This window comes from Pomacea canaliculata, linkage group LG4 (genome assembly GCF_003073045.1).
Source record: "Pomacea canaliculata isolate SZHN2017 linkage group LG4, ASM307304v1, whole genome shotgun sequence".
In the NCBI taxonomy this organism is placed as follows: Eukaryota; Metazoa; Mollusca; class Gastropoda; order Architaenioglossa; family Ampullariidae; genus Pomacea; species Pomacea canaliculata.
Genome location: NC_037593.1, coordinates 17,486,357 through 17,509,118, shown reverse-complemented (window position 1 = coordinate 17,509,118; position 22,762 = coordinate 17,486,357). Strand labels below are relative to the sequence as shown.

General features: G+C 43.0%; 1 protein-coding gene across 4 annotated transcripts in view; it reads left to right on the top strand.

The window, feature by feature from the left end:
- LOC112561375 (nuclear receptor coactivator 3-like) overlaps positions 1 to 22,762 on the top strand; it is a 96,150-nt gene that overhangs the window by 8,445 nt on the left and 64,943 nt on the right. For all 4 annotated transcript variants that reach the window (XM_025233838.1, XM_025233835.1, XM_025233836.1 and 1 more), the window contains exons 2-3: positions 1,406 to 1,459; positions 8,746 to 8,996. In XM_025233838.1, coding sequence (XP_025089623.1) covers positions 8,857 to 8,996 — 140 coding nt within the window. In that variant the 5' untranslated portion in view covers positions 1,406 to 1,459; positions 8,746 to 8,856. The remainder of the gene's footprint in view (positions 1 to 1,405; positions 1,460 to 8,745; positions 8,997 to 22,762) is intronic.

Here is a 22,762-nt window from a genome sequence, read left to right as displayed (position 1 = left end):
CAGACCCTGTGTTTTTGTTACGTGTGAGCCCCAAACACCTATCGACTCTTTAAAACAAACGGAGGTTGGGGGAGAGCAGGAGAACGATGCTAGATGGATAATCATTGTACATCGCGCCAAGCGTGGGTGTATCTGTAAAAAAACAACCCCATAGAATATTCCAGCCTTCTATTTCCGAGATCCCTGTCCTCTCCCTCAACGTCATCACATTCATCGATTAATTGGATTTCATCGCGCACTGGTTTCAGTCGTTTGTTATTTTTGACGAAAGTGTGTGTGTGTGGCGCGCGCAAGCATGGAGCACTCTGGTAAGAAATTGTTTTTAATTCGCTGGATTTTTCTTGGGTTGGTTTCATGACAGAGATCACGCAACAGAACTGGCAGCCTCCTCTCAAAAATATGTCTGGAGTGCACATAATTATCTTTTTATCTGTTTACTCATCCTCTGGCTTAAAGGCATTCGAGTTACGAAAACTTTGGGCTTGTTATTTTTTTTAAGGACAGAATGGGTTAAAATTCTTAGGATGCGCTCGTGCTATGTGTGTGTAAGAGTGAGAAGTTTTCACAAGAGGAATTCAAAGTAAGCGCACTTTACACAAAGAATTCCCTCCTCTTTCCACCTCCAGTTACCAGAATCTTTGATGTCTCTCAAGACGCCGGCAACCAATCGATCCTGCTTCTGTAACGGGCCTCGTGTCTCAGGTCTCACTAGTCATTAGCTGCTAGTTGGCGACACTAACAACGTGCATGATGCCTTGAAGTTTTTCTCTTTAAAAATGCCTCAAAAGCCATGTCGTTGATAGTGTCAAATTATGCGGGAATTTATTGCAATAAAAATGTGCCTCACTGTCGTTAAATTACTTTTGGTCTCGCGGCACATTTAGACTCCTTTTGTACCCATTTACAGTTAAATTACATGTTACATATTGATTATTTTGTGTAATCTTAAGCGAAGCGTGCGGTGTGTGACTTCCACAACAAAGCAGGTAGACTGCCACGTGTTACAGACCAGCTGTTGTGATTAATTATGAGCCGATGTTGGCTGACTTTTGAAGTAATCGTGTACCTGCCCCATTCAGCACCACCTTTCGCTGGGAAACCGACAAAATTTCCCCCAATCTAATTTATGCAAATTAATACCCACTTAAAGGTTGTCTCAAGAGTTCCTTTCTTGTCCGTTAGAAAAGCTACGTACAAACAACACAGTCCTAGTGTAATAACTCGATCTGTCATTAAATGCTAATAACAACCTTTCATCAGAAATGCTGCTTTATTCCATGTCGCTGAACGATAGTTTTGCATCCACGATCAAAGAAAGAGATGACTTTAAAGAATTTGTAAATAAAACAAAATGCGTGTGCAAACGTGGCCGCTATTATTTATTGTTACTTTTTTCTGTTGGCAGCCTGTCCTCGCAGCAGTGACCAGCGCGCAAAACGGCGACATCAAAGCGTTCAGAGTAAGTTGTTTTTTTTCAAAAAAATAAACCTTGTCTTTCGATCTGTTATTTTTTTCCCCTTTCTCTCTCTCTCCTTGTCGTCGTCACTCGCAGCGTCTGTCCTCTAGAAGGCAGCCAGCGCGAAAGATTGTGTGTGCTAATGCCGGAGACAGAAATAGGATCTGCGGCAATGGCTATTTTTAGACACAGCGCGTGTTGTCAACTGTCGTCGCACGGTGTCCGATAATCGACGAGCCCTCGAGCTTGACGCATATGGTGCCACAGACTTGAGTGTTGAAAGGATAAAGAAAGTGTTTAGACGCACGCCGATGTAATGGTGCTGCAGCCAATCAGGTATTCCAGTGTTGTATAAATCTGTCATCGTAGCATCACTGATATGCAGGCAAGGCTTTTTTTTTTTGGAAGCCATGCGGATGCTGTAAGGTACTCTGTGTGTGTGTGTGCACGTGCGATAAGAAACATTACGTACGCCATACGCGACCACTATTCTCTCCGTCCTCCCACACAAATTTTAAATATAAAATATACGCGTCTTTGTCCAGTACAATCTGTATTTGTGCAACTGGAGCTGAGTATATCTTTTACCTTATAGGGAAGTGTTGCACTTTTTCCTAATGAAGTATAACGACAAACGTGCAGCACCTGTACGTGATGCATCTTGAGGTTCAGTGTTCTCGACACACGACCGTCTTCAGGGGTTATTGTCCTGTACACCCACGCAGGCACACCCTTCCGTAAAGAGAACACATAGAGAGGGAATTAACCACTTATATCGATTAGAGAATGCAGTTTAATCGGTTTTTGTTATGTGTGTGAGTAGATTAACTGACAATATATATTAAGTACTACACTAGAAACTGATGTTCGCTTTGCTGATCCAACCTATGGGTGACAACTGCGCCGGAAAGGGGAGCAGCGACTGCAGGCTCCGACCCTCTGCCCATTATGCGGAGCGGCGCCACAAGTGTTGGTGTTGTGTGAAAGGATCTACTTAAAAACAAAAATAACAAAAACAGCTGCTCGCATCATATAAATAGGCAGGCTGTAAAAAAAAAAAAAAACAGTCAGTGCCGTTTATTATCAGCGACTTTCAAATGTCGGCTTTCTCTGTCGGCTGGTTGAATGCGTTCTGCTGATTTGTTTTATACCACTCACCTCGCGCTGGAGCGAGGAATGCTCAGCAAATATTTTTATGGGAGTGTGCGAGAAGGTTTTAGGCGGGAAGGGCTGGTAAAGACTACTAATAATCGATGTGATTTTCGTCCTGGACATGAGTGGCGTGTCGTTAAACGTCAGGTAAATCTTACGAACGAGAGAGGGAGAGAATGAGAAGGGGTGGGTGGATAGGGAGAGCAAACACGCTGAAAAAGAGCTTTTTTCGAGGAGAGACTTTGCTTTCCTCCTACTCCCCCGGTGGAGCATTTCACAGCTTGTCACAGAGAGAGAGGGGGGGATGGGGTGGGAGGGAGATGCTGTAGGGTTTTATCGTGTTTGCGTGACCCAAGCAGACAAGTCAGCACACGCTGGAGGTATCAGATAAACCCGATAATCAGTCAGGGCTAATACAAGTAATACGTGCCGCTAACCTTGGCGAGGACCAACATCCCTGCTGTCACAAGCACTCACATGACAGAGGCAGTCCGCTAATTCACTGTCGGCTCGTCTGATATTTAGTGTGTGTGTGCGTTTCGGAAAAAAATCTAACCTTTTTTCTAGTGCCGTTGATATAATTTGACTGAACACCGTACAGGCTACAAAATATGCCATTGTCCGCAATTTGTTAAACTTTGCACAAGTCTTCACGAGTTAAAAGAGGACAACATTACTCTCTGGGATGTTGTTTCTTCATTCGTTGGAACACCTGTCAGGCGGAAAGCCACGAGCATTGCAACAAATATTTGAGCAATGAAAGCACACCAGATGGCGATCGTATTGCCGCGACTATACTGCGTGTGCTGCTGGTTCTGAAAAACTTCTTTTTTGAAAAGTCAAAGTTAAGAAAAATGTTGCCCTAGATCTCACCGGGTTAGAAAGTAGTATCGCGTCTAGTTTTTTCCCCCTAAACTTTCAAAGAAAACACGACCACACTGCGAAAATAGCTGGAAATGGAGCATAAAATGTCACAAAAACATTTTCCGCTGGTAGTTTATGACGAAGCAGCACGAAACATTGTTATTTTTTTCTCTTAATAACACCAAGATTAGTCTGGAAAAAAACAGGAAGTGACGAAAGGTAGTATTTCTAAACATAGCGTCGTCTGCATGAGCTGAATTCGAAGAGGAAAAATGCATTCTCAAACACGAAAACCTGAGCAATGTTTCTTCTTTTTACTGGAATACATGCACAGATTTGCTGAACTGAGCCGCACTCACTGATACACATACTACTGGCGTGCCATTATAGGAGATTCATTTTCTTGTGCTTTGATAGCGGCAGTTGAGAGTGACGGTGCTTCAAGGCTTATATATTAAAAATTAAGCATAATTATGTACTCACGAACCCGATCATAAATTTAAAAAATGTTCTCGTGTTATTTAATGTCAAACAATTCTAACATCTTTCTACACATGCATTCTCGCTCGTTCCCTTGCTTTGCTTTTGTTATCGAGTCTGCCTGTCGACCGGAGAGCACAAGAAGATAATAAGTGATTCCATTTTTTGGAGATTTTACACTTTAATGAGGAAGATAATGGGGAAAACTGCTGAACCTTCCCCCATCCATTGGCCAGCTCAGTGTGTCACATATCTGACACCAGCACCCTATGATCGTCACTGCAGTGTAATCGGTCAGCATTTTACTTCTGTGTAACCAGATTGAAGTATACGGTGGCTGGTTGCTTTGTATGGCATGTCCTTTCACCTACAGGACATTTTGCACCAGGAGGGGAAGGCATGATGAAGAGCAGTATGGTACACGAATGGTACTTCAAGACGAGATCTTAGCCAGTAGACCTCTCGATTCTCAGAGGAGTCGCGAGAAGTGCTGATTTGAAACTAATGGAGAAACTGGTTCAGTTTGACTCCGACTAGCGCCATCTTATCTCTCGTAAGGCGGAACATCATGGATACCATGGTATGGTATTTTGTTTTTGTCATACACTGACAGTGTTGCACGATTTCTTCTTTTTTTTTTTCTTTTTCTTGAACAGCATTAGTTCTTGGATTTCAGACTGAGCCAGTCTGTTCGTGTTCCATGCTGGTGTGCATAATGGTGCGAGTGGTAAGATGGCTGCATGGTGGCGGTTCCATTACAGGGTCTAGTAGTTTCAGATGAGTGGTGACAAGCGAGCGTTCTACCACTCGGCGACCGGGAGCCGCGAAGAAAAAGGACGCTAGTAGAAACTTGCTTTATAGCGGCCGCGCCACATTCTGTAATGCGCTATTCTGAGAATGCCTGCCGACTGCCGTTTGCTCTGGCACATCCATCAGTCGTGCCTGGGGAGGGCGAGGTGGAGGCGGAGGTGTAGTCGGCGACAGCCTGCTGCACGGCGGCTTCAGCGGGATGCGACGCTACGAGGCATGTTGTGCGAGCTGCAGCAAACACCAGCCGTGCGGTCTTGTTTGCTATGCGTGCATTAGCCGCGTGTTTACATGGCGTAGGATGCTGGGCTTCCGCTAAGGGGAGAGAAGTCACACATTCAAGGGCTTATCGAAGTAGATGTGATGCTGAACGGTGGTCCTTGGTGTTATTGTTGTAAATCACACAACGGACATGTTGGTCGAGGTGTGAAGTGATTCTTGTTTCCATAATTTCGCTTTTTCTCCGGAATGCCTGTTCACTGTTACGTTTCCAAATAAGAATTTTTTTTTTTTTAATTTTACTTCTGAGATAAGTTTTTGCTGACGTGAAACTTGGTGTCAGAAGAGTATGTGCTTACCTACACGGGATCCATGGGACATAAGCAGGAAAGAATGATTAGTGGTGTGGATTGAGAGGGGTCAGGTTCAAACACCATGGCTTACTCCAGAACAGCTCCTGTTCTGTTACAGTTGAACAATTACCGCCGCTTCACCCCACCACCTGCCTTGAGGGTAGAAGCTGAGCCTACAAACTGCGTTACGCTTAAAGAAACTCGGAAGTGACAAGGTTGTGCCGTGGTTGTAGCGTAAATTAAACTTAAACCTTTACCTTTACAATAAAGGTTTTCTAGCGCCAACTGGTTGAAAGCTAACCTCAGTCAAAAGCCCAGAGCTGTCAACAACGTGAAACTGCCTTTTGTTTGTTACAAAGCAAACCCACCTTTGTGACGCGACTGGAAAATTTGATCTCCTTTCGTAACCCAGGTGAGCACTGCAGTGCTTAAGCTGCCTCGTAAATTAAACCTAGTTGTTTGCTGAGATTTGGGGTTTGCGTATATTTGAATAAATCAAACATTAATTCAAAAAAATGCTACGCTTGGATAAGCCTTTAATTTTTACAGACGAAACGCTGCACGTGTCTCGCTCCTCTGTCCTCCATCGCGCGTGAACTGGGGGTGACGTCTTGCGGGGTCATCGCTTGTGTTCACAGACCGCGGCCACCAGTGCATTATAACCAGGCGTTTCGCCTCTCCCCAATTGTCCCAAGAGCCTAATAAAACAAACGCATCGACGAGGACGGTCGAAGATCGTTGCCATCGTTTTGACCGCAAACTGCCGGCATGGGACCGCGGCGACCGCAGCCTGGCAGCTGCCGTGAAGTAGTCACGTGACACACTCCGTCAGCAGACATTTCGTACATTGCCTCTAGCAGTCATTGGTGCGGACATGAAAAGGTGTTACAGAATAAAAGAATTTATAAAGCAGTAAATGCATTCTGCTCAGTTATTACATTTTCCAGCCAATTTGAACTTTTAAAAAGTTTTCCAGATATTAGGAAACGGTACTTGCATTTAGCATTGTCTGAATTTACTACCAATAGACACATGGGAATTCAAGCAGAAGGAAGCATTAACCGCTGATCTCACACATGACTTAAACTAAACATTAAAAAAGAAAAAAAATGTGTTACACATCTGTTGAAAGTTATGGAGGACCTAGCATCTGCAGAAATGCATAAAAATGTCATACAAGGACGGGGGCTTATTTAGGGTTGCATTCACTCAAGGATAGAAAGCTAAGATATGAATTAGTTCAAACGTTTTGAAAATGAATAGTAGTGTTGATGGCAATTTTCACTGAGACTTTTTTAACCCTTCCAAATTTGAATTCAGTGCGGTCATACTGACAAGAGAGAGATATATAATAAATTGAATGTAATACAGTTTGTTCCACAAACAAGCACAAATAGAAACACAGTTTCTTACACGCTAGTTTTGTTGAATTTTTTTTTTTAGTCTTGTGAAGCCTTCAGACGATTATCTGGCTGGAGCTAGCATTTTGCTTGACACTCATTTCATTGCTCGCACAACGGTGCTATCGACATAGACCTAACACATGAAAGCCGAACCCTCTGGTGGGAGTAATTTGAGAGAATACTATTTCTGTATCCTGGTGCCTTTAATTCAGGTTTATTGCGCTTAAAATCGTGCGATCTGTTGAACTAAGATGGCGACTCCGTGATACACAAAATGGCCGCTTGAGCCCGACCGCAAAACCCGTGACGTCAAATTAAAGACAACGGATTTGCGCGCTGGAGTCTGGGAAATGGAGGAGAGTGGTTGGGCGGGGCAAGGGTAGGAGGAGGCAGCGCAAGACCAGGTGCTGACGGAGTCTCAAGTGATTATTAGGAACTTGACAACCTGCGCTGGTCGATGCCTCGCCTTACAAGATTCCTGTTAAAGGCCAGCATGAACGCTCAGCAAATATTGCTGGAAATAGAGTATCGAGAAATATTAATGTTTTTCTATCTTAATCACACCTGGAATATGTCGAGAAAACTGTGACGAAAGGGTAGGATTTCTAAAAATAGCGTCGTCTGCAAGTTCGAAGAGGAAAAATTCAATCCTCAACTAGGACACAATATGCTGTTGCTGAATGCTGTCTTCAACACTCGGGAGTAATTATTGAGGAAATCCTAAATATAATGGCACCAAACTCTAGTGGATTAACTTTGCTTAGAGATATATATATACTTTGTCCCCAAGAAGTTGCTTAAAACATTTCAAAAGCGATTGCTATCCAGTCACTTACACAGTACGGGCAAGTCTTGAACTTTCAGTAAAACGAAGAGATCTGCCTACAGCAGTGCCGAGGTTACAAAAGCACGAGCTGTTAAAACCAACTACGACAACTTGTAAAAAGCTTCAACAAAGATCAAGCACCAGATATGCAACCTCAAGGCTTCCAAGGCCGTTAGGTCTACTAGTAATGTGACACAGTCACAAACACATCATCAGTCGTATCCTTGTCCAGTACGATGCTAAAAACAAATGGCATTGTGAGGGCACCGTTGATACCCATGCTCAACTCAGGTAAAAAAAAAAACAAAAACAACAACCGAGGGTAACAAACGTATGACAATCTTAAAAGAGATTGCGTGCTAGAAAGTAAATAGTAAATTTTGCATGAAACTAAATGAGGAAGAAACAAGTTTTTGCATCGATAAATATGTAGTAAATTTTTTAAATGCTATACTTCTAATGGTAAAAGAAGTTTTGATCGGTAGTCAGTTGTAACTATTAAATAGAAATGCAATGCCGGAAATCAGACATCTGTCAAATAAAAACAATTAGACAAACACAAATTTGAAATATGTTTATATTTTATTAGCAATAATAAACATTGAAAATATTTTATTTAAATGCACCCACTTAAAAATACAACGTAGACTGCAATATTTGCGATTGCTGCCTATTTTGATCGGGAGAAGATTTACTTACCTTTCTGTCGAGTGAACATTATTTTAATTATTTTAAAGCTTAAGTCGAAGCTTCTAAATGAAATTCAAATATTTAGGGCTTTATTTCAAAACGACAACCGGAACGATTGACTCAAAAGACGTGCATAGAATTGTGAAGTGAACAGCCACGCTCACTGTTACAAATACTACTGGTGCGCAATGGAACTCTCCAGTATAGGAGAGTATTGAAATTAACCATAGTTGTATTTGTATTATCATATTTTGGGAATTATTATTTTAATGTGAACTTAACCCGATCATAAAGAAAAAAAAATGTTGCTGTCGTGTTGGTCTTTAATCTTTACGTAGCGACCTTCCTCCCAATCCGCATTCATTTCTGCATGGTTGCCACTCTTTCCCACTCACCCTCTTCTCTCTTTTGTGTGTGTGTGCGCGCGCGCGTGCTGTGCCAGGCCATTGCATATTGTCTGTCGTACGCTAACCAAGAACACCGGATGGTTTGCAGAACTGAAGGTTACAACATTCGCCGCCTTTCTTCCCCGAGTGGCTCAGAAGTTGGCGTTGGCGCAGCGTTGACGTCGTCGTCGTCGTCAGCAGCTGAAGCAGACCAGCCGTGATGAGCAACTCCCCCTCCCTGTTCTCTCTTCCTCGGCTCAAGGATGAGCAACAGCAACAACAGCAGCAGCAGCAGCTCCAACAGCAGACGCTACCATCACCACAGCAACAAGCTCTTCAGCAGCAGGCCAGTGGAGAAATGTGAGTATCGACTAACTTTTACGCTTGCGTCATACTGCGATGATGCAGAAAACCAGCAGCTCCAGCCTCCAGCCAGCCGCGCGTGGTGTGTCGGTTACAAAAGTGGGCCACGTGATGGGTGGTTATGCTTGCTAGCTGTGGCTTTTGTTCCCTTGCTCGTTTTTCGTTCCCCCTCCCTTCCAGTCACCCTTTAGCGCACTGTCGTGAACAGCAGCGGTAAGGATCGCTGACCCTGATAGATGAAATGTCCAAAATATGAACATAGGATTCGTTATTGAATTTATTTACTTATTCCCTTGACCAGTATAAACTGAACATCTGTGAAGGACCCGCCATACTTGTCGTCAGTGGGAGATGGGTTGGGAAAGAAAGAATTGGATAGATACAGGGATGACCGGGCTCACCACAGAGGTCTTGAACACCAGGTGACGGGGCTTGTCGCCAGAGAGTCGTGTCGAACAGCTATTAACAAGTCTTTCGTAATAGTATTTTTCCACACGTGATGATGATTTTTTTAAGGGGAGGGAGAGGTAGTATTTGAAACGTTGGGTTTGAAATAGGTCTGGCAGACTAGGTTTGTAAGTCGTTGACAGTTACCGTCATAGAATTTCCCGATCACGCAGGCCTTTAAGGTTGGGTTTTTGTTCGTAATTTTTATATATTTTTTTAAGAATATTGTGCAAGCGGAAGGGAAAGTAGACGAGTGATTACAGCAACGCGTTGGAGGCTGTTCGATATTCATGTACTTCCTGCAGTTGACCCACTGACCCCTGAGAGAGAGAGTGAGTGAATAAAGGCAGCGAGGGGAAGATGATGGGCAACGACCGGCTAGGTTAAGTGCTGTCTCCAACACAGCACCTGTACAGCCCAAAGCAAAGGTTACGGGACTTCCTTTAGATTTTCTCCCACCAAACCCTTCCCCCCCCCCCCCAAAAAAAAAATCCATATTGCTTCTAAAGTTCCGAGGGTGATGCTGACGTGGGTGTTGAGGGAGATGGTGATGGCACGTGTGCGGAGGTGACGATGTTGTCATCGCTGCGATAATCTTAACATGATTATACGACCACAGAAGCAGCTGTGGTTATTTGCGACAATTTGTGAAGTGGCTAGTTACCCTTTCATCGTTTGTCCGTCTGTCTTCAGTATATGTCGCACAATACTACCAGTTTCTGAACCGGAACTGGACCGCGAGATCTCCGCTCCTCCTGGTCGCTTCCCAACAGAGCGTGTTGCCCCTTGGGCGATGTCTGAAGAACAATGGCGGGCAGCGCTTTAAAAATACGTGCTGACAAGAGAGAGTGCTTCGGCATGCCACATAATTCCTGAACCAAAATCCATCGACAGGAGACTGCTTATTGGTTGCCGGATGTTTGCCATCCACTGGATGTTGTGCAGTTTTGATACAAGCTTCGCTCGATTCCTGCTCGTATATTGGAACAAATAGTTGCGCGTGCATTACTTGACTGCGCCGGGGTATATTCACTAATCCTTGCAGTTTGCATGTGATAACTTTTACCTTTGCGTGTGACTGGGGTGTGTGTGTGTGGGTGCGTACGCGCGCGCATCCGTGAGAGCAGGAAGGAAAGTGTTGACAGAAGGCCTCTCGCCAACTGCTGCATCGCAGACGTGATACAAAGGGCTTCATTCTTCCTGCCAGCGCTGCTGCAAGGTAATCAGCAGGTTTCATGCAGCTTGCCAGCCGTGCAAGTATCTGAGCCTCCATGCATTTTTCTTCACAAGAACAAGGAGCCGTGCTTAAAAGTGATGTCTGGTGAGAGGGAGGGAGAGATCTGACTTGGGCCAGAAGAAAAATTAGATGTGCGTGCGGTTTGCATTGCACTTCAGCCGATGCATTTTGAGTTGGACCCTTTGAAGGAGTGGGGGGATGGGTGCAAGGTACCCGGGTGTCAAGAGTCAGTAGTGTCCTGCCTCTGTGTGTGATTAGCTTCCAACAGCCATTTCGTTGCCCTTATATTTTTATTCCTTCCAGTTCTTGCCCAGTGAAAGAAGAATGTATTTCTGCAGCGCGTGTGAACTGAGGGCCTGGACGAAGGGCAGCTGTGCTGTGTGACCTTTTGTCTCCAACTGCTGCGGCAGTGCATGCCTACTCACTTCCTTCCGCCATCCTCTCTGCTTCGTTCACACTAAACACCTGCCCTTCGGTCATCGGCCCCGCGCGGGTCGTCGGCTTGGCTTTGGCTGGCGGCGTGCGAGGCTTGGCGTGGTCAGCACGGGAATCTGCTCCCAGCCTGATCTGACCACAGACCGGCTAGCTGTGAGTCCACCTTTCATCTTCAAGACGAAAGATTCAGTGGCCTTCGTAGAGCTTTGGGTGTGTGCGTCTGTGTGTTCCTTAGGCCTCGTCACATCTTTGCCTGCCTCCAGCACGGACAGTTTTGGAGAATCTCATCAGACGTTTGGTTTTCTATCGCACCATAAGCCCCAAAACAATGCGAACGTCCACGCATAAAAAATACTGCGTTGCCAATTTCTTCGCGGCCTCCCACACAAGCCCTCTGCCATGTTGAGTTTGCTGCTGTCGGTACTCTCTAACAACCCCCCCCACTTTTTTTTTTTAACCACCTGCGTGGTTGTACTTGACGTCAGTTGACGGTCAGACCCCTCTTGGTGTTTTACGCTTAGTCAGCAACTAAGACAGTCAGCCCTGTAAACAGATGTCACATGCAGAGAAAGAGTAGCATGCTCGAGACGAGAGCTGAACCCAGGACAGCCAACCCTCGCTGTATTGGTGACAGGTGCTAACCGTTGCGCCACCGAACCGTCCCTCAGCCCCAGGTGACTCGCTCGTGATTCGACTTGTTCGTAATGCCCACAGCGGAGTTCGGACAGACAATAAAACACGATATCATGCATGCCAACCTTCATACTAGTCTATGCGCAGAAGAACCGAAGTCTGTTCGGCCATGCATTTTATTTTCAGCCCCCCTTTAATGCACCATCTGATCGAACTGGTCGACTTCGGGTTCATAAACCATTTATGTTTCGCTAATTAGCCCTCTTCTGGTAGGACACGGCTGGCTTAATGAAAAAATAATACTTTTGTCTTGGTGGAGCTGTGAAAGAAGCCCGGACATAAATAATGCGAAAAGATATTTTGCATAACGCAACATCTAAAACCATCCAATTTATTATTATTTGTGATAAGTTTGATAAAGAATGTCATTAGTTAGCTCGATGGTAATGTTGTACAAAAGTTATTATTAGTATCGTTGTTACACTTTCTCGTGTGACACAGTTTTGTATTTACTTGTATTTATCTTTTATCATGTGTACGCTTTGTATGGGTGTCACAAACACGACAAACACATCGTTCACTCTCAGTATCGCCACGACGTCTTCGGTCACGCATGTCACAACACAGTTCACACGTGATCCTGAGTTCCGGTGAACACTGCTTAGTTCACTTCGACCTGCTCACATCAACACATGTATATTTACAGGCGGCGAAGGCTGATAACTCTAGTGTGTCACATTGGGCAACCGTTGATTGTGAATACATGTAGTTGCAATTTCTCCAGATGGTGAATGAATAAAATAAAATGTCAAATGTACGTCGCTCGCTAATCAGCGCTCCATCCTTCGGTAGCTTCTTCCACTTTTTTTTTCTTTCTTGCCGCAGCTAGTCCATCACTGTGGTTTGGGGAGGGCGGGAGAACCGCGGCTGTTGAGTGAGAACACAAGCTGCGTAATGAGGGAGCGAGAGAAAAAGCGAAAGATGTTTCAATATTTTAATGTAGAATGTTAGAGCAAAGCTGTAAAATGAAGTGACATACAGACATATTTGTCACGGCCACTCGAGAAGGAAGGCAGGGAGTTGAGAGTGAGGGTGACGCGCTTCATGAAAAGGTCCCGAGTGAGAGTCGGCTAGCGCCTACCTTTGATGACAAAGACTTGACCACAGGCTAGTCACGCACACCTTGGTCGCCACGTCACCTTGTTGCTAGGCGCTAGCTGATTGTTGTGAGACTTTGTCACCGGCACCGCGATATGGTGTTTGTTGCTAACACGGCATACAGCTCTTAATTTCCAGCAGCCTGGCGGATGGTTAAAAAAAAAACAACCCCACTTTGTCTCCATTTCCCACTTTTTAAAAAATCCTGAAAAGGGGGGGGGGTGTTATTTTAAAAAAAATTATTTCGGTTTCTTGGGATGTGTTGAGGGGCGGGGTAAGCACTCCCAAAATTACTTGCGCCGCCTGTGAAAAAAAAAATCGCCGCTTTTATCGTACCAGTGAAAATCCAGAGGTGAATTTTTTTTTTAAACTACAAAATTGTCATTCTTGCCTACCAGAGAAGTGTTTATTCTTGGCCCTAATTCAGCGAAAACTTGCTTGCGTATTTAGCCCGGTCAAGTGGGAACTCAAACAGGGAGAAAATAAACGGCGGTGGCATGGTTCACATTTTCTTATTTTTACGTTTGGGAAGTTTGTTTAGCGTGACGTCAGTCTCCACAAGTGAATTTGCTTAAAAATATGAATGACAATACCCGCCAGCGGCAAGAATGTTTCAGTTATAATATGTTGAAAATGTTTGTTCTTTTAGAGTGCCCGCCACCCCACCTTTTTTTTTTTTAAATCACACCTTGACGTTGAATTATTATGGTTGTTGTTGCTAGTGGAGTTGGAGGGTGGGGTTAGGGGTGTCAATGGCCTTTTGCTTAGTCTCGGAATTCCCGCGAGGGGATGACCGGACAGGTGCGTGCTTGCGATCGAGCTTCGCGGAACAGCGATGACAAGAACGAAATCACGTGTCGCGCAAAACACGAACGCACACGGCTTCCTCGCGCATCCCGCCCGGAAGTGACGCTCGTGCGCGGCCGATAGCTCGGCGTCGGCGAGCGTACGGCCTCCTCCCTACCCACACAACCCCCATTACCCCTTACCTCCCACACAACCCCTATCCTCCAACGCTCTCTTCCTGAAGACTCGGGCTGTGACTCCGAACTGTTTGCACGGTAATGGCGCACCACACAGCTGGAGTCAGGTGGTTGCCGGGTAACGCGACGCAGGAAGCGTGGGAGAAACTTGTGACTTGCTGTATGTTCTGTCGTCGCAGAGCAGAGAGTTCATGCGCAGCTTCCTCTTTCTTTCACCCTTGTGTCTTGGAATGATTTAAAAGCATTTTCTATAACAGGGAACAGCTGCTGGTATACAAAAAAAACAAAAGCCCGGAATTTCGCGTGTTTGCCTGTACGTGCACTTTTTCTGGCCGGCGCGGTTTAGTTTGGTTTTTTTCCTGCGATGAATGAATGGCCAGTTCGGTTGTCGGGGGTATTCGCGCATGTGCTGGGGAACATGGAGGGGAAATGTTGGTTGACTAAGACAGGAAAATGGTCGACAGAACGGGTTTCGAGACAGAATTGTGCACGTCACAACCATTTTCCCCAACTACAGGTGGCGAAGTGGTAAACAAACCTTAGAAAAGCTGACGAGAAACTGAAACCTTCCCCTCCCCCCGAGCAGTTTTCCATTCAATGTGATGATCAGTGAAGATGGCGTACTTGTGTCTTGTAGTCTCGGCCGTTCTGTCTATCGGTGCAGAATGTTCGAGTTCCCACATCCCAGAGTCTGAGATTTTGCTATGTTAGAACCGTGTGCGTGTTCGGTGTTTCGACTTCGCCCTTATGTGACGTCTTGTCACACGCCTGACCCTTTAACTCGCACACGTCACTGCGTGCCGAGGCGAGTGGCGCCACCACCGACACGAGCGCCGTCATTAAATGCTGACGTAGGACTCGCTTCATTAACGGCGTTCGGGGCAAACAGACTAATTAATGTGGCGGTCGGTGGCCGTGCTGGCACCGATGGTCGTCAATAGAATTATCGACGCTGAGAGTTGAAAGTAATGGAGGAATCGTATCGTCCATGGCAGTTCGTAAACAGCCGGGCGGCGTCGACTTCACCACATCGGAAATTGGTGGCAAGGTGGGGGAGAATGGGGAAGGATTGCAGATGCACCAGCGGCCGAGTTGAACTGCTATCTAAGTGTCGGCATGCTCTTCCCATCATCGCAGAAAAAGAAACAAAAGTGTGAAAGCGAAAAGCCGCAACCTTACTGTGAAAAGGGGGGAAAAAAATGTTGATCCGATTTATTTTGTGGCTTACTTTCGTTCGCTCACTTCCTCTTGTGGGACTTTTAAAAATCTTTCAAACAGTTGTGTTTGTTGTTTCTCTAAATTGCTTGTTTCGGTTTTTTAAGGTGGTTTTTTGTAGGCTCAGGCAATACACTTGTTATATTAACCGACAGTGCGTGGGAGGACTGACAGAAACATAGGTCAAGGCCCTCAATTAGCCTTGTCATACTCGGCTGAGGCGCTGGCGTGACAGGTGACAGGTACATCCGACGTGACTCAGTCTTGCGTGCCTGCCAGTCACACCGTGGTCGCAGCGCACATAGGAGCACTTTACCTGGGGATGGACTTTACCTGTAGCTGGCATGTTATGGCGATGCCAGCAGGATATGCCAACAAAAAAAAAAAAAGCAAGACAAAATGAAGCAGTTAAATGAACTCTAGCAGAGTTTTTTTGTCAGCAGGTTTGTCTTATAAAGAATTTGGTCAGATCCCGCCACCAGCTTCGCCAACCTCCCCTCGCAAAGGAAAAAATGTTTAAAAAATCACAATCCCCGATTTCATTAATTTTGTATTGGAAATCGGAGATGAAATTAAAGGTGCCGTAGTTTTCTCCTTAGAATCTGTATGTGAGACCAACATTATTGCTGTGTTTAGCCTTGTGTTTCCTCGTGTCGTATGCGATGTGTTGATGATGAACACCTGGTGCTTTGATGTCTTTACGTATACAAACTCACGGAGCACGGACTGACACACATTGTTTGATACGCAGCTCGCGCCGTGTCAGATCCTGATAATCAAACCGCTTGAGAAAGTGGAAAATGACAGTTTATTACGTACGTTGGCTCCTTGTCGAGGGAGAGCCAGTGCAAGAGTCTTGATTGGCCATTGTGCGCTAAAGCCAGCTCTTGTCATGGACAGTGAAATCCCTGGCTCACCAGACCACCAGGGTAACGAGCATCTTTTGTCTTGCCCCCATCAGCTCTTTCACACTTTCTTCTGCCGTCCGCTTTACACTTCCGTCTTGCACGAGCGAGGGAAATGCGCGAGGCGTCGAGTGAAGCAGTTATCACAAGCGCCCCTTGTCATCCCCAATCAGCGTTTCCTATAGAGTTGCATGGCGTTTCCGCTATGGTTGAATCTTTCCCTTTCGGTTGTGTCAGACCTTGTCACACAGCCTACAACCAACAGTTCTGGGGCCGATGCGATAAAGGGAGGGTGTTGTCGTAACTTTAAGCCACTTCCGCCGGTTGATCAGTCCTCCAAGCTACAGGCGGCTCACCGTCTCTAATTCGCGTGGGGCTCGCTAAAGATGGATTCTGCATTCTTGATGCTGTGTGAAGCGGAAAGAAATCTTGGCAGAAACAGAGTAGAACCAATCCCATTGATGCGTGGGATGATTTAGCACTCTATCCGCGATTAAGATTTCGCCGTCGCGACATCTTGGAGATCGTCGATGATATAGAACCGGACGTAGTAAATGCGAATCAGGACCCGGTTGCATTGCTCGGGCGTAGCTAGTCCCCTGCTAGTCCCGACTAAACCCCCTTATACCCGACTAGCTAGTCTCCTCACTTACGCCGGTTGCACTGCTCTGGACTAGGCTCGCGACTAGCCACGTCCGAACTAGTAACTACGGACTAAGGGTTTTACAAAAACCTTCACGGGCTTCCACCGCGAAACGAAATTTTCACGCGGGAGATCACTCTAATCTCGAAAATGTCAGATGCTAAAGTGAAAGACAAATTGAAAAATAAAACGTCTATGGATTAATAGTGACAGTCGCTGCAAATCAGACGCTGCTCTTGTCAAAATTTCGAACGGACTGCAACTAAAAGAAGCAGCGGAAAGATGTGGTGAGGACGGTGTGTGCCCAGTCGTCGGCAGAACGATCAATGCATGAGGTAAATAAACAGTTTTAAGTTTTTTGCATGTAAACAACCACAAAAGTAATGCATAAAAATAGTTTTTTTGGATAGGTGGAATCAGTTTGGAAAATAAAGTATCGCTCTGGCTGACACAGGTTGCAATTTGTTATTTTCAGGCAATGAAGAAATGCTCCGCGAGTGATAATGTCCACAATGTAAAGCGGCCCTGTACAAAATGAAGTCCACAACATCAAATTGCAGAGTGGATTGATGCAATCCTAAATTATGTTTGGGTTGCATAATCATGATATGTTTCAATAACATGTTACTCTCAGCTCTTGTTATTTAGTTCCTCTTTGTTTTCTGTATTTGAATTTATTCTTTGTTAGTACTGTTGTGTATTCTTTTATAGTTCATATGTTATTTGTTTTCCTGTTCCTCGCATGTTGTCCATGTTTGGTTCTTGTTCTTAAGAGCTAAGAGCATGCTCCTTAGGAGGGTATGTGCTTTACAAATTTTGCATTTATTATTATTAATCCAAGTTTCAATGGCGTTGAACACATCAGTTACTAAAAAATATTTAAACGCTTTGTTAATTGATCATTCCTCTCTATTTATAGCCAGTATCATGAATCATGGCAGTTTTTTAAACAACATTAATAGTTCTTAAATGTTAATGTAATTTTTATTTTACTTTATATATTATTGTAATTAGTTGGAACTTACTAGCTGTACTATTTTTTTGTGTTGATTCATTAAACTTTTCAGTCTTAAGTCCTCATAGCTGAATGTGTATTAGATCATGTCACTATTAGTCAGCATTCATGTATTGGTTGATGAGTGCAACCTGTATGTCTGTTATGCTGCATGGTACCAACATTTTAACATGTTAAAATGCACATATTTTATGAGGGAATGAAAAAAGAAAGTGCAAGAATCCTAAATCCTTGTCTTGAAAAAGGAGTTGACAAACGTGATATATATAAAATCTTTTTTTTTTTTTTTTTTTTGCAATCATTAAAAGTAAATTCTGCGGTACACTATGTATTGGTTTTCATTCTAGTCAGCAGCAAGCGAGGAATGTAATGTTACTGCTCTCTCCCCCTATTGAAATGAGCTCAGGACTATTCAATAACAGTTCAAGTGCTCCCTCTCTACTTTATTCAGGTGATAATGAAAATTGTTCAGTTGAAAAGGTGAATCCAGGTACAAACATAATTGTAGTTCATGTATATCTGTTTTCTGCATATTGTGTATTATAAATGAAATATTTTTCAGTGCGCAATCTTGTAATTGCCATTTCAGACATGTCCCACAGTTTGTTGGGATGTCGCCAGTTTCAGTAATCATATGCTTTTATATGAATGAATTGTTAGTCCATTGTCCATCCCCTTTAACTTAGAGGACCAGTGAACCACTTTTGATCTCTCCAAAATGGATGACCATGCCAGGAGCTAGTGCTCCTGTCGGCATATTTCTGGGGGTCATTAAGACAAGCATGCCACTTGACCATGGCAAAGGGATGGTCCAACAGAGGGAAAAAAAACGTGCACACTAAAATCTGTAATATACACCTGTAAACGCTAAGAACTACAGTATATACATGTAGGCTCCAAAACCTACAATGTGTGCTTATTGAGCCACACAGATATTTAAAACTAAGACAAAACTATTTTCATTGAAAAAAGCTCTTTTACTGTAAAAAAATATTATAAAAAAAGAGAAAATTGCTTGAATTATCTGGCTTCATACAAATTTAAATCACTTTCTAGAAGCACATCTTTTTCCCAGTTGGTACCCTCTTCATTGTAAGCCCTGATAGGGAGAGTGTCACAAAGAATCATACGACTTCCATCATCTGGTCCCTGCTGCAACACTTGTGGAAATGAGAGTCCCTCTGTGCTGCAACATTCCAGAATCAGGGAAACATACACTGTATTAGTAATAATGAGTGAGGGTGGTGACAATACAAGAAAATCATAAGTTCCAGTAAGGAACATTTGAAGCTGTACCTGGGTAAAATAACTAGGTGTTGTGCTTAGTTTAAAGCTGCTACTGTTTGGGGATGTTTACCATCCAAAATCATCAGCACTTTTGTTTCTACCTTTCATGGTGATGGGACATTTGACCTCCACACATCCCTCCCCACAGTAATCACACCTTCCTATACCATTAACCAAATACAGGGTAATCATTATTTAAAACTAGTCCTGTGTCGCATATTTGAAACTCTTTATGAACTTTCACCAGGACATCTTTATACAAAAGCTTCTAAAATTACTGACAAGGCTGGCTGGTCTACATATATGACAAACACTGTGCATGTTTGAGGCTGTTATTCATCCAGCCTTCATCTTAAACTCTAGGAGGACTTATGCTGATCACAAGTTTTTGCTTAATCTGATGAAAAAGACATGTCTTAATTTTAACTTTGAAATTCTGCATACAAATAAATTGTACTTTTACCATCAAATATTAAAGCTCTAGGAGAAGGATCTGTGAATAAGGGATTCTTGCTTTGTTCTTGCTTGTTGACCTCCATAAAGTTCAACATCATGATTATCATCATGCTCATCATACAGAATGCATACTATTCTTGTGCAATACTATGCATGCCATATGATAACTATAGCTCTCTTTGGACTGAACCTGCAAATAGGCAACAAGGAATCATATATTCTGCATCTTTATACAAATGACATGGGCACACAACAACTGCTAAACCTAGAAAATGATAGTAACCAAATTAATAACAAAACTGAACAGTATACATGAGAAAAAGCTTAGATGTAAGTGCATAAATATATGTTAATTTATTTCTTTAGGGGAAACATGGCTTGAAAGGTGTGCATGTGTTATACATGCAAAAGTTTTACTGAAGAGACACATGTGAACACATTCAAACATGTCCATTACTTTCTGCTCTTTGTTATTTGTGCAAAATATAATATATTAATTTATTAAAAAAAATATATAAGGCAGTTATTATAATTTTCTCTTCCTTCATGTGGACATAATATTCAAATATAATGTAAAAATATTGTTTCCAAAACATATGACTCCAATATAATTTAGTATGACATACCTTGATGTTTCTTTAAAAGGCAAGGAAGGCATGTTTTCAGCACACCGTTGCATCTTCAATTCTTTCTTGAGTTTATCCCGTGACTAATCGAGGATGTACTTCATAAGCTCGGTACAGCTTTGACTCGGTCAAAATCCTGGTGTCATGACTATTTCCAGAATACTTAACAACACAGTTAATTATATTTATGCCGCTATCACAAACTAGCTGTTTATTTATTGAATGATAACCTTTTTTATTTACAAATTCACTTTCGTGCTCAGACGGTCCCTGTATTTTTACATGAGTGTCATTTATGCACTCAAACACGCTTGGAAATCCAGCGATTGCGTAAAATTATGATTTCTGCTTTTTTTTCATCCCTCTGGCTAGGTATTTTATTTGTTTAGACGATTTGTAAAGAGCCTTAGAATTGTGAATTGTTCGAGAAACTGTCAACTTATGCGCGTTGATCGTATCTCCTGAAACTGTTTGAAAACATCGCGAAGAATAGAATCGAAAACGTGACTCCGAAGGCTCGCTTTCACCGTATTTTGTTATAGTTCGCGATAACGATTATCAAGTTTAAGGTCAATTTTGTAAAAGTATATAACTTTCATCTGCCAAAAACAAGTTTCACATCGTCGTCCTACGTTTCTTCTGTAAAATTTATAAACGAAAACTGAGTTGCTGTGGACGCTCGTCAGTTAGTCACTTGCTAGTCGGCAGCTACGCCAACCCCCTGGTTGGACTAAAGTTACGCCCGAGCTGCGGACTAAAATTCGCCTAGTCGGGTGCAATGCAACGGTCGTAAATTTAGTCGGGTACTATACCCCTGCTACGTCCCGACTAAGGCCTTGCGCCCGAGCAATGCAACCGGGTCCAGAGACGAAGTGTCACACCCTTCGTTTTTATGCTATGGATGCCTTTCAAAATGTGTGCCGATTTAGCATATTTTAGGTGATTGATAATTGTACATAGAAACAAAGTTATGCAGTACCACTGTTGTCATTTTACCTACTGACTACGGACTTTGTAACGCCATGACCCGGTTGCATTGCTCGGGCGCAAGGCCTTAGTCGGGACGTAGCAGGGGTATAGTACCCGACTAAATTTACGACCGTTGCATTGCACCCGACTAGGCGAATTTTAGTCCGCAGCTCGGGCGTAACTTTAGTCCAACCAGGGGGTTGGCGTAGCTGCCGACTAGCAAGTGACTAACTGACGAGCGTCCACAGCAACTCGGTTTTCGTTTCTAAATTTTACAGAAGAAACGTAGGACGACGATGTGAAACTTGTTTTTGGTAGATAAAAGTTATATACTTTTACAAAATGGACCTTAAACTTGTTAATCGCGATCGTGAACTTTAACAAAATACGGGGAAAGCGAGCCTTCGGAGTCACGCTTTCGATACTATTCTTCGGGATGTTTTCAAACAGTTTCAGGAGATACGATCAACATGCATAGATCGACAGTTTCTCGAACAATTCACCGTGTTTCTAAGGCTCTTTACAAATCGTCTAAATAAATAAAATACCTAGCCAGAGGGATGAAAAAAAGCAGAAATCATAATTTTACGCAATCGCTCGATTTCCAAACGTGTTTGGGTGCATAAATGACACCCATGTAAAAATACAGGGACCGTCTGAGCACGAACGTGAATTTGTAAATAAAAAAGGTTATCATTCAATAAATGTACAGCTAGTTTGTGATAGTGGCATAAATATAATTAACTGTGTTGTTAAGTATTCTGGAAATAGTCATGACACTAGGATTTTGACCGAGTCAAAGCTGTACCGAGCTTATGAAGTACATCCTTGATTAGTCAGGGGATAAACTCAAGAAAGAATTGAAGATGCAACGGTGTGCTGAAAACACGCCTTCCTTGCCTTTTAAAGAAACATCAAGGTATGTCATACTAAATTATATTGGAGTCATAAGTTTTGGAAACAACATTTTTACATTATATTTGAATATTATGTCCACATGAAGGAAGAGAAAATTATAATAACTGCCTTATGTTTTTTTTAAGTTAGTGTCTTACATGTTAATAAATTAATATATTATATTTTGCACAAATAACAAAGAGCAGAAAGTAATGGGCATGTTTGAATGTGTTCACATGTGTCTCTTCAGTAAAACTTTTGCATGTATAACAATGCACACCTTTCAAGCCATGTTTCCCCTAAAGAAATAAATTAACATATATTTATGCACTTACATCTAAGCTTTTTCTCATGTATACTGTTCAGTTTTGTTATTAATTTGGTTACTATCATTTTCTAGGTTAAGCAGTTGTTGTGTGCCCATGTCATTTGTATAAAGATGCAGAATATATGATTCCTTTTTGCCTATTTGCAGGTACAGACCGTACAGTCCAAAGAGAGCTATAGTTATCATCATGGCATGCATACTATTGCACAAGTATAGTATGCATTCTGTATGATGAGCATGATGATAATCATGATGTTGAACTTTATGGAGGTCAACAAGCCTTAAGTGCAAGAACAAAGCAAGAATCCCTTATTCACAGATTCTTCTCCTAGAGCTTTAATATTTGATGGTAAAGTACAATTTATTTTTACGCAGAATTTCAAAGTTAAAATTCAGACATGTCTTTTTCATCAGATTAAGCAAAACTTGTGATCAGCATAAGTCCTCCTAGAGGTTTAAGATGAAGGCTGGATAAATAACAGCCTCAAACATGCACAGTGTTTGTCATATTTGTAGACCAGCCAGCCTT